Source organism: Musa acuminata, chromosome BXJ3-3, assembly GCF_036884655.1.
Source record: "Musa acuminata AAA Group cultivar baxijiao chromosome BXJ3-3, Cavendish_Baxijiao_AAA, whole genome shotgun sequence".
Taxonomy (NCBI): Eukaryota; Viridiplantae; Streptophyta; class Magnoliopsida; order Zingiberales; family Musaceae; genus Musa; species Musa acuminata.
The window spans coordinates 4,982,745-4,994,669 of NC_088351.1; the positions used below are offsets into that span (position 1 = coordinate 4,982,745).

The 11,925-nt window shown below is 41.4% G+C and overlaps 2 protein-coding genes across 2 annotated transcripts; one reads left to right on the forward strand and one right to left on the reverse strand.

The window, feature by feature from the left end:
- The first annotated feature begins 1,912 nt into the window (after nucleotides 1–1,912).
- Nucleotides 1,913–7,675, forward strand: LOC135632379 (IAA-amino acid hydrolase ILR1-like 6). The gene is made up of 5 exons (XM_065140905.1): nucleotides 1,913–2,713; nucleotides 3,573–3,698; nucleotides 5,953–6,267; nucleotides 6,883–7,011; nucleotides 7,114–7,675. Exons 1-5 carry the CDS (start codon nucleotides 2,240–2,242, stop codon nucleotides 7,474–7,476), a joined length of 1,407 nt encoding a protein of 468 aa, XP_064996977.1. The 5' UTR covers nucleotides 1,913–2,239; the 3' UTR covers nucleotides 7,477–7,675.
- A 1,808-nt stretch (nucleotides 7,676–9,483) lies between these two features.
- LOC103977562 (thaumatin-like protein) lies at nucleotides 9,484–10,750 on the reverse strand. Its single transcript, XM_009393111.3, has one exon. The coding sequence runs from the start codon at nucleotides 10,452–10,454 to the stop codon at nucleotides 9,711–9,713; it is 744 nt and encodes a 247-aa protein (XP_009391386.2). The 5' UTR covers nucleotides 10,455–10,750; the 3' UTR covers nucleotides 9,484–9,710.
- Between the last annotated feature and the right edge of the window lie 1,175 nt (nucleotides 10,751–11,925).

An 11,925-nucleotide genomic window follows, 5' to 3' on the forward strand; every position in this document is an offset into this window, starting at 1 on the left:
GAGGGTTTACAACCAATTGGAATCTATAGGGAGATGTTGAGCTATTTGTGTGAGCCAATAATAAAATGACCAGACATACATAACTTCAAACAGTCCATATTCCAAAGTGCATAATATTGCCATACAAATACAAAATTTTCAATCTTTGCATAGTAGTCCTCCAAATCCTCCATTGTGCATGTCAATGTCTTTGTTTCACTTTTTTTTTTCTAATACTAGTTGATTTGACCTAGTATAAGGAAATAAAGCTTTTCTTTTTTTTCTTTTTGACAAAAAGCAACAGCAGTCCAAATCAAGTCTAAATTGTGACTTAAGACTTGGGCAAATTTTGGGGCTATGACTTCTCCTGTGCTCAATCTTTTCATGTTAGTTCTTTTTTCTTCTATTCCTCCTTAGTCACTTTCATGAATAGGGAAAACTTGGATATATGATAAGATCATTAGATGCAAGTGGTCTAGGAGTGTGTGGATGGGCCTTGGATGGAGAAAAAATTAATGAAAGGGAGATGTATGAATAGGAAGGATGAAAGGGGCTGTAGTGGACTTTATAGAGCATGAGAAGATTTGAGTGATTTGATACAAATCATAAAAGAAATGTTGGGACTTTTACATATCTATCATTAAAAACATTTGAAATAGCATGTTGATCCCTCTAGAATTTAATATTGCATATATGTATATATCCACATTATATACATCCATTCAAATATTTAAATCCTTCATATATGTCATTCACGTTAGTTTAACCACCATAAACCATGGTTACTAGGAGTTTTAAAAAATATTAAGATAATAATACTTCAAAACATCCTTTTATTTGGTATTGAAAACTTAGATTTAAAGGGGTAAATACAAAAACTACTAATTTGTATTTCTAGGACATATTTCCATGGCCAGGAATGACAGAACTTCAAACTACTCTGAAACTTGTGTTCTTTTTTCTCATGTGCAATGAATTTTGAGAACGTGCGAACATATTCTAAGTTTTTCTATCCAACTAATTAATGCGTTTTGGCAACTTGAGGAATGTAACTTTTGAAGTTGATTCTCCACTTGGAATAGTTATTTGGAATAAATACTTGGGAATAACCTTACAAGCCTTTACATTCATAATCTATTCTAAACGAATAGGAAAACAGAGCACAACATTTAAGCTTCCACAGGATTTCGACACAACACAATGGCTTCATCCACACATGCTTGCGGGCGATTCTTGCCCGCACGCAACGTGCATCACGAAGCCATTCCCAGAAGGATTGTCAACCTAACTCAATAAATCCTTGGGTGATTTGGAAGTGATGCGCATGGCCTGACGAGTTCCACATACACACGCATGTACGCGCAACACGCCTCCATGTATGGTATGGATTCTTCCCATAGACATATGCTGTGCATAACATGGAGTCGAAACGTACCTGGAAAGAAGGCAAGGAGAAGTTCAAGTTGACAACCCAGGCATTTCGTCGAACACCTCGACAGCGTTTGTAGGATTTTGGAGTCCAAGTTGCCTACACGCGGAGCCGAAAGCGGGAACGGTGTTCGCACTTTGCAGTCTCCATGGAACCCGAAGCCCGGTCAACACTCGGCGGATGAAGGAAGGCGAAGGCGCGGTAATAACCATCCACATCCACTTCTCCCGCGACGGCCCAATTCCCGCACGTGTCGGAAATAGAGGGTAGCGACAGCGAGGCTGGGAGCCGTCAAGCGCCGGTTCTGTTCCGATCCCCTACTGCGGCATTGGATTCGGTCTCTTTTTGGTCCTTCGTCTCGGATAACGACGGCCTCGTTTCACCCACGGATTCCGCACCCGTGACTCTCCTCGCCTTCTGATTTGAGAGGTACCTGGGGCTCACCGGGACCCACAAATTGGGTTTGTAGTCGGGTGCCAGCTATATTTTGTCCCTCATTACCTCACGAGGTAAATGTGCGCGCCCGGCGGTCTGCCCACGGCAACGAACCCAGCGCTGAAGCGTGCAGCTCGGCCACGGCCGAGTCCACTCCCTGCTTTTTGACGCAACGCCCAGCGGTACGCCTCCGGTTCCGTCCCTTTCGCACCTTGCCCCACCCAAATTTGCCTCGGAGAACAAATAAAAATGGAGGATGATGGCGATGATGGGGAAAAGAAACGGTATAGGAATCCTGTGCCCTCTCCACCACCTACACCGCTCCCGTATGATATCCGGCTGCATGTATAAATTCGTACCCTCCACATCCCTCCTTGTTCGCTTCGTCATTGGTTGATGATGGCGTCCATGGTGTCGCCGGGTGGCGTTGTGGTGGTGATACTACTGCTGTCCGCTGCGCTCTGCTCCGCTTCTTACTTCACGGAGGACGTCGTGCTCGCAGGCGCCTGCAGGGATGGTTGCGGCGGCACGCACGGGAGGGAGAGCAACGGGAGCGGCAGCGTCGGGAGGGATTGGAGTGGGGAGGCTGAGGAGGAGGAGGAGGAGCGGGATTGGAGGGCGGAGATCCTGGGGTTGGCGCGACGGCCGCAGACGGTGGAGTGGGTGACGGCGGTTAGGAGGAGGATCCACGAGCACCCGGAGCTGGCGTACCAGGAGTTCGAGACGAGCAGGCTGATTAGGGAGGAGCTCGATCGCATGGGCGTGGAGTACCGGTTCCCGTTGGCGGGGACCGGCGTCGTCGCCACCATCGGCACCGGCGGGCTGCCATTCGTCGCCCTGCGGGCTGATATGGATGCTCTGCCGATCCAGGTTTATGAGAATTCCCTTGTCCTCTTTTTTGTTTGATTAGTTGTTGAAATCAAAGGGAAATTCTAGCTCGATCTGTATAAATTCCACCTGCTACTTGGGGCTTCAGTAGATCTTGATGCTATTGAGGAAATTAGATTGTGACTACGAGATATTAGTAATAATAATCTTTGAGGCTGGTTTAGAAGGTGCAGTTCACAAACTGTAAATTGTCACTTGGATAAGGTGTCACTAAGATTGCTCATTAGTTGGACTTACTGCGATGAGATTTTTGCTCTGCTCATTTCTTCTGGATTTCCATGGTCCTCTATGGTCGATCTGAAAGTGTCTTTCAATCAATATGGACTCCAATAAACGGGAGAATCTGAGAAAGATCCTTGAGTTTAACATTTTTGGTAATGTTATCGTCCAGTTGCTCTCACACAAAGTCCCATGCCGGTGCCAGATATTGATTTAATGGAATGGACTAAGCCACCTTGAAAAATTCCATGTGACCTTTCCTTGAATTATTATCCATGTGAGCGTTCCTTGAATCCTTCATTATTGTTCTGTTGGGACAACATTTGTCTTCTACTTTTCACATGGAAGATAATGCATGTGTTGTACTTGATGAGTCTGGAAGCAGTCAGGGACACAATGTCAGTGTAAGATTTGTAAGTGTTCTGCACGTGCGAGAGAGTGATATACGATACGATGTCTTGGTAAATATCTATGGTAAGACCTGCTTTGAGGTTAAATGATCCTGCGGTGTCGCTTTCAGCCATCTTTTGGCTTTGGTTGCTGAGAAAGTTGATTTGCTAACTAAAAGTATCAATACTGACTCACTTCTTTTTTTTCTTTTATATCCCACGTTCTATCTCAGGAAGCTGTCGAGTGGAAGTACAAGAGCAAGGTCCCCGGTAAAATGCATGCTTGTGGGCATGATGCACATGTAGCCATGCTCTTAGGTGCTGCCAAGATATTAAAGGCCCGTGAACATCGTCTAAAGGTTTTTGTCCTTCTGAAAAACTCATACTCGTACTATAGTGACTTCAGTTGCCTGAGTTTATGATTGATTTTTCTTGGTAAATGACATCTTGATATTAGGAAATATCCTCACATGACCTGAGTAAGTGATTTAGTTTCATTTGTCACCTGTGAACAAGCTGCACATATCACAATTCATTTTCATTTAGTGGCTACTTTTCTGTTTTTTCATCATATAAACCTTTATATCCTTAACAAACAACTAGTTATATTTTATCCCAGTAACACACATGCATTTAGATTCTCCGATCGATTTCCTCTGTTCAACAACGGATGTTGCATTCTCAAGTCTTAAGTTTAAACCATGGATTGAAGGTAAACTTTTCAAGGTAAGATGACAAAGCAGTTATGCTATCAGTGTTCCAATTTCAAAGGTCTTCATTTCTAGAAAGCAGTGAACCTATTTCAACAAAATTAGTTTAAAGTTTAAAGTATAGAGAGGAAGGGTTTCGGATTGCCGTAAGCCGATCTTAACAAAGTGATATGGCTGTATCTTAAACCTTTTTGTGTAAGTTAGTGCTCGAGGCTTTTACCATCTGGGAACCTCAATGTTACATTTGTCTGGTGATATGGCAAATTGCCAAAGACATATGATTATAGCATGTCACCAGGTTAAAAGTCTGGAGTATAAACACATCTCTGAGATATTTATTGTAACAACAAGCTCTTCAGCACCAGTTTCCTAAGAGCTTTCATTGTCGTGACAATCTTACTAGCTGAGCTGGAAAGATAAGCAACTTATATGTCATTGTATGTTTTTTCAACTCACATGTTAAGTTTTATGTTCTCTTCTATAATGGATAGTTTAGTAATTGTTATTTATTACTTGCGGTGGAATAGGAAAGGAGACCAGTGCTAGTAATTAATCTGTGCGAGGGAATTGGGTTTTATTTTTACAATGTACATAAGAAAGTAAGTGTAGTAGCCAGTGCTGGGTGAAAACAAAGTGGGTCAATTTAGGTGGTGTTGATGGTAGACTTGTTGGTATAAGTAAATGCAATTTGCAGGCAACAACTGGAAAAGGAGATGCTATGCAACAAGCAGTGGTTGTGTAGGGATAAACAAAATGTAACTTTTGTTTTCTGAATGTGAATAGCTTGTTAGAACAGAATGAATACTCGATGAACATTTCCTTGTGGTTTAAAATATATTTTACATGCTCAACTTTTATTCCAAATACTGAAATTTAGTTCTTAACTGATGGCTGAACAAACTTTTTTGTCAGAGGAGCTAGTCCATGTTTATTCAGACAGAATTCTTATTCATATCGGTTAGTCTGGCTCTTTCCATATTGTCCATTGAAGTTATTAAAACAAAGAACAAATTTGTGGTGTGATATTAAACTACTATGATGCATTTAATAAGGATTAGCAACCTTTGTGGATAAAATAGATGGACAATAGTTAAATTACTTGTAGAATATATGCAACTATTTTAATAATGGATTTAACATCATGATAGTAAAATCTTATTTTGTGGTGTTTCTAATATAATGATCATGAGTTTGTGTTTAACTTTATTGGAAAAGTTGCAAAATTTTAAACACCAGAGTGCTTGCGCTATGAGTTGGCAACAGACTTTTAACCTACTTCACATGCCTTCTTAAGCTTCTCCTTAAGTTGTTGTATCTCCTTAACCTGTGGAAGTAGACAACAAGGAATTAAGTCTGTAGATGTCTCAAGCTGATGACTTCCTGACACTGCTTCTAAGGAGTGTTGGGGAAATATAGAGAAAAGAAGAAAAAAAATCAGAAGAAGAAGCATAAATGATTTTGGTAAGGATATGATGTTTCGGTTTTGTTTCAAAAGTTTTGGATGTGTTTTGGTTGATACCAATGGGCCATATTCTGAAAGCGCTCAGGGGACCAAGATTGATTCTCACCAGACCCGTGTTGGCGGGAGCCTCGTACAGTGGGCCATATATGCGGTTTGGATTCATGTCTCAAGTTATATGGGGCATATTGCTTAATACATGCCAAGCCAGCAACTGGCCAAGACTATTTCTCTCGACCACACTCTGATCTTTTTGTTACTGACCCTCTTAGAGAAGTCTTTGGACAATTTTTTTCTGAAAACTTTTAAATGTTATAAATATCTTATTTTAATTTGTTTTGTTATCTGACCACTATTCCTTTCCAATAGAGACCCTTTTGGCACAACAGCCAAATTTAGAGCTAATACCAGCTGCATAGGTTCTGACTGTTTCTGTAACCACAGGGAACTGTTAAGCTGCTTTTTCAGCCAGCAGAAGAAGCTGGAATAGGCGCTAAGAGGATGATTGAGGATGGTGCTTTGGAAGATGTTGAGGCTATATTTGCAGTTCATGTATCCCATGAACGCCCAACTTCTGTCATCGGTTCGAGGCCTGGACCTCTGCTTGCTGGATGTGGGTTTTTCCATGCACGAATAAGGGGACGGGAGGGACATGCTGGAAATCCACACCATTCAGTTGATCCCATTTTGGCTGCCTCAGCTGTGGTAATAAGCTTACAGAATATTGTGTCCCGTGAAGCCAATCCTCTAGATTCACAGGTTAGGGTTCTTTTTCGGTGTATTATTTCTAAGGTTTTGTTTATGCTTGTGAATTCAATAGAAAATATTCGCAGAGTCGACCTGTTCCAACAACTTGTCTGACTTGCTGTGCTTTGAATTCAACTCCATGTTTTTTCATCTGAGATTGTAATTCATCTTGCCTTTCTTTTTCGATAAAAAATAATAAATTATAATCAATATACTAGATAGAGCATTCGAAAATATTGCCCCATTTCTTTAGCAAATTTGATTGTGTGCCAATTTAGATAATTGTATTCCTTCTGCTTGCAACGATTTGCAATGGCTAATTTCTTTGAGTGGCAATAATCTCAAGTTTTTCTGCTGACACGATGATAATTATCACTGGTGTTAACTGATAACAATTCAGATTGTGTTTACTACTACGGTGATGTAGTGTAATAAATAGATGCATTTCTCTGGCTATTAAAAATTTAAAATACAGAGGCTTGAAGCTGAAATGTTGACCTTGGTCTTCTAGAAGATTCACTTAATTCTTCGATGTAGAAAATTGACTTGCTAAAGCAGTTTCACATTTGGTTGCTTGTTTTTCTTCATGATTTTAGTGTTTTTTTTCTTTCCTTTCATCTGTTTCAGGTAGTCTCAGTGGCCTCATTTAATGGCGGCTACAATCTTGATGTGATTCCTGAATCTGTAACCCTTGGTGGAACTTTCAGGGCTTTCTCTAACACAAGCTTTTACCAGCTTCGGCGCAGAATAGAAGAGGTTGGTGATCAGATAGCCTTTTCATTGTCATAGGATCTCTTGCCAAAGTTTATTATTTTTCAGATACCTTAGCTTCTATTCATCAAAAACACTTTGGCACAGGTAATTGTAGAGCAATCTAGTGTCTACAGATGCGCTGCATCCGTAGACTTCTTCGAGAAAGAAAGGTTTTACCCGCCAACAGTTAACGAGGAGTCAATGTACGAGCATTTGAAGAAGGTAGCCACCAACATGCTGGGCTTCGATAACTTCATGGTCGTCCCACCGATGATGGGTGCAGAAGACTTCTCGTTCTACTCCGAAGTAATTCCAGCAGCCTTCTACTACATCGGAGTAAGGAACGAGACATTAGGATCAGTTCACACCGGCCATTCTCCTTATTTCATGATCGATGAAGATGTTCTTCCTACTGGTGCTGCCATGCATGCTGCAATCGCCGAGAGGTACCTTATCGAGCATGGTTAGATTTTTCGATGATGTTTGAACACGATTGCACGAGGGAAGAGGCTCCTAAGTTATTGACCTTTTTCTAGTTGTGTATTTTGATGAGATTTTGTTTGGAGGGTGAGAAGACTTGGAAGAGTTCTTCCACTTGTTTATCGTGTAATGTAAATGAAATATATTCTCTATTATTATGTTGATAAAAATAAATTCTTTTACTTTACTTATTTGGATTACTGCAAAATCAATCGGAATTAATACTAATGAGAGATAAAAAAAGATGTAAGAAGACTTTACCATAAATAATATAAGTAGCTTTGGTTAAATATATCATCTAACATACAAACTTAGAATTGGACAAACAATTAGGCAGCTTAAGTTTTTATTATATAGTAATAGTTTGAACACAATATGCAAAATATGTTAATAAATTAAGAGTATACTTTCCAGATAATATAAAATATACATTAAACACATAGAATATTCATCTAATGATAATATAACATCCTTATTTATTAAAGATTAATGATTCAAAATCATATTAAATAAAATTTTCATGATCTCAATTATTAAAAGTAAGATCCTATGATCAAATTACCTCTTCCTAAGTTATCTTTAAGACACCATAGAAGCTATTCAAAATGCTTCATTTGGTGAGACTATAAATTTCTTCTCATGGATCGACACCGAGTACAAAATGCTTCTACACGGAATCAAACATGAGATCTATCGATTTGGATTTTACAGCAGTATATTTATCAATTAAGATTGACAAGATAGCTCCAGCAACCCTCAAAAGACAAAACAAAAACCACATCTTTTGAAGCAAGCAGTCTGGATCGAGGTCGATGTTTTATTATTAGGTATAGTGTTCCTCGAGCTACAGCATGCTTCGGTCGCCGCCTCACCACCAGCGAATAATTTAATGTGTCCGATAAGAGTCAGATTGCTTGTGGCCAATCCGCAGCGGCTCACGAGACGTCGTCACTTACAGTGTGAGTGGGTGGCATCAAATCTCACACCAAGTTAACGAGTCACCGAGTGCTCACTGTCCGCCACCAGCCGCTGTCGCCTCCCTCCGCCCATCATGTCCTCTGGCCCGAGGAAAACAATCAATGCGTCCGGGATGAATAAGGAAAGCTCGCCCACCTGCACTGTTTTTGTCGCCATCCGAACTAATTGATTCATCCATTTTTTATTGACATAAATTATTAATCAAAATATTTAAATTAAATCTTACCTATTTTTAATACAAAATTAATTAAGATATTATATACTCTCTCATTTAAAAGCTTGATAATATCATTAATATATCTCAAATCAAACCTGCTTATGAGTAGTGTTCAGTGGTGACTGATGAAACTACTAAGTTTTTTTTAATTTAAAATTACTATTTAAATTAAAAATATAATACTATTTTATTATATTTTTATAAATTAATCTTAAGATCGTCTATTTTGCAAGCTCTTGCTGTAGCAACACCGGAAGTTGCAATAAGGACTGTGAGTTGATGGAAGTGGTGGGTGCTGCCGCCGACGCGATGGAAGCAATACCGAGCACCGAGCCATAAGGACGCCAAGGTTTTCGGTTCACCGACCACCGAAGCCTTTTAGTGGCCGTCGATAGCCATATGAATCAATAGTTGATGTCTTCTGCAATGGCCAAAGCTACTAAATGATGTGTAGCAGAAGAAATTAAAAGTGTGTGCGAACGAAAGATAATTTTTTTTATATTTAATGCGATTGCCAAGTTCAATCACTGTTCACTGAATATGTCAAATGATCAATATCACCAGTGTTATCTTTCCTTGCAGAAAGAAAGAGAATAGGTGACATGAAATAAACAGGCACAAACTATATGATGGGACAATAAAATGATGTTTTCGAAGATGGACAATGTAGTGATGTTACGTAAAGAAAGAGTGTTTCTTTTGAACAGTTGATCTAAGTTCTTTGGATGCAGCTCCCCAAGGGGGTATTATCATATCAAAATATCCAAATGCAGATCATCAAATGTCATCAAACAGTCGACTAAGCTCTTCACAAGACAAGCAAAGTTGCTAAGAGAACGCATGCGATTAGAGACTGCAAGCCTTCTCGTTATGACAAGAACGTCCATGGCAGCACACTATGTGAAGCAGAACCCAAGTGGAAGAAGCTAAAGAAAGCAAAGCCTACCAGTGGTAGACCAGAGATCATATGACATCCATGAAATGTAGCAGGAGAAATTGTAGTGTCTGAGGAAGGAGGAGGCGAGGTTTAGTGTTGAGGGCAGAAGGTGACGAGGTAGCTGGCGCCGGTGCAAGTGAGGATGCTGGTGGGGTCGTCGTAGGCGTAGGAGTACGCCCGGGGGCACGCCGCCTTGAACAGCCTCGAGTACGCCGTGGGCTTGCACTGCTGCGGGCCGCCGAAGCTGCCGGTGCAGCAGTACCGGGGGGAGCCGAAGGCGGAGCAGGCGCTCTTGCAGGCCACTACCCGGTTGTCGGTGCCGCCGCGCACAGCCAGCCCCGCCGGACACACCTCGTTGAGGTCGCTGACGCAACCGGCGCGCCCGCACTGACCGCTCCCCCGGTACGGCGTCATGGACATGCCCAGGTTGTAGCCGTCCACCAGGCTCACGTCGTAGAAGTCCTGCTGCCGCCCCTGCCCCAGCGTGAACTCCGCGAGGGTGGCCGGCGGCGCACCCCCGAGGCCGTTGCAGTAGAGGGCGCCCCCGCAGTCGCCGGTGGCGCAGCGGCCGCGCCCAGTGGCCGGGTCGAAGGCGCAGCCCCTGCGGCCCCAGACGCGACCGGACCAACCCGCCGGGAGCCGGAGGGAGTAGGCCTGGTTGGGGAGGAGCTGGAAGCCGCCCCTGGCCAGCACGGCCTTGCCGGCGCTAGGCTGTATGCCCGGCCACACCGTCTCCCTGCACTTGTTGTACAACGCCAGCGTCGCCGCCGATGACGGACCGGCATTGGCCAGAACCGACAGCAAAACCCCCAAAATCCAGAGCCTAGAATCCATGTTCACTTCGATGTTAACGGTGGTGGCGATGATCACTCTCCTCCCACTCTTATCACCGGTGTTAATGAGGTCAGGTATCAGAGCAGGCAACAATACCACGCTCTCCCACTACCAAAATGGTCTTACTGCTCATGGGAATGGAGTGACACGGTGAAAGCAACTCGAGGTAAGCATCGTCAGAGTAACATATCTTAATTTGGTGGGTTGAGCGTCGACTGTGTCAGGTACGGACATATATAGACGAAGAAGAAAACCGTAGCATTTGTACAAGAGATACACATTAATTGGGAGTCTCCTCACATGATCAAAGCGTCGAACTCCTTCAACATCGACACTGCTGCAGCGAAAGCGATCTCCTCATGGTCACAGTCACCGAGGCTTGGAAAAGACATGGTGGACTTCTGACATAGGGAGAGAAAAAGCAAAGCTTGGCCATGTGACAGCCACACATGGAACGAGGAGGGGGGTGGACCTTCTGCAGAGATTCTCTCGGCATGGTTGTCGTCTTGTCCGCCAGGATTTGCACTGTTCAAAGCATGTGAGCTGGTAAAAGCTTTGTCGCTGCATGCAGCAGTGGACTCTGCATCTTCTCGCAATGAGGTCACGGTGGTACCGAGAGAAGGGCTATTTCCTGCTTCCTTTCTCTTAACAGTTGACATCGTCCGCCATGATACCAGAAAGCAAAGCAGGTGGATCAGCCCATGGGGTAGACTTTGGCAAAGCGTTCTCGTACTGTTCGGTAGAATATGGGTCCATAGCCAGCTGCCATCCGGTCCGGTCCGGCCCGGCTCGGACCGGTTCGGCCCATTCATGTTATAATTAATCCACATATATATATATATATATATATATATATATATATATATATATATATATATATATATTATTTTCTTCTTTTTATTCTTCCAAAAAGGTCTCTTTTTCGATAAATTCTCGGAAATGTTTTTTTTTCTGACTTTTCCTGTAAAATGCCTCTCATTTTTGGGGAAGTATCCTTCATTTTCATAATTTTTTAACCATGTTATTTTTTTAATATATTAGCCTAGAATATCGTAGATTTTTTAGTTTAATTCCTAGAATATCCTTGATTTGATAAATCAATCTCTTACCAATTTTTTTCTTTTTTTTTATAGTGTTTCTGTGCTATGTTACAGTATTTTTATATAATGTGATAGTATTTTTAGTAAAACTAAAAAATATTATAATGCAATACAAAAATATTATATTATAATATTTTTGCACTACGTTATAGTGATTTCTATATTATTGAAAATACTATAATATAATATAAAATTATTGTAATTAGATCAGTTCATCTTATTACATAAGAAAAGAGAGGAAAAAAAATAGATAAACAAAACATTGGAGAATTTCAGAAATAAGAGGCACTTCTCATCAAAAACTAAAAAAAAAAAGGTACTTTTCCAAAAATTCATTTTATCCTTATTTGTATTTCTAAAAAAATATTATC

Excerpts from the sequence above, each read along its gene's own strand:
- LOC135632379 (XM_065140905.1), top strand. The coding sequence starts at position 2,240 with ATGATGGCGTCCATGGTGTCGCCGGGTGGCGTTGTGGTGGTGATACTA. Across the intron at positions 2,714-3,572 it reads TGGATGCTCTGCCGATCCAG|GAAGCTGTCGAGTGGAAGTA; the intron begins GTTTATGAGAAT and ends GTTCTATCTCAG. Across the intron at positions 6,268-6,882 it reads CCAATCCTCTAGATTCACAG|GTAGTCTCAGTGGCCTCATT; the intron begins GTTAGGGTTCTT and ends CATCTGTTTCAG.
- LOC103977562 (XM_009393111.3), bottom strand. The coding sequence starts at position 10,454 with ATGGATTCTAGGCTCTGGATTTTGGGGGTTTTGCTGTCGGTTCTGGCC.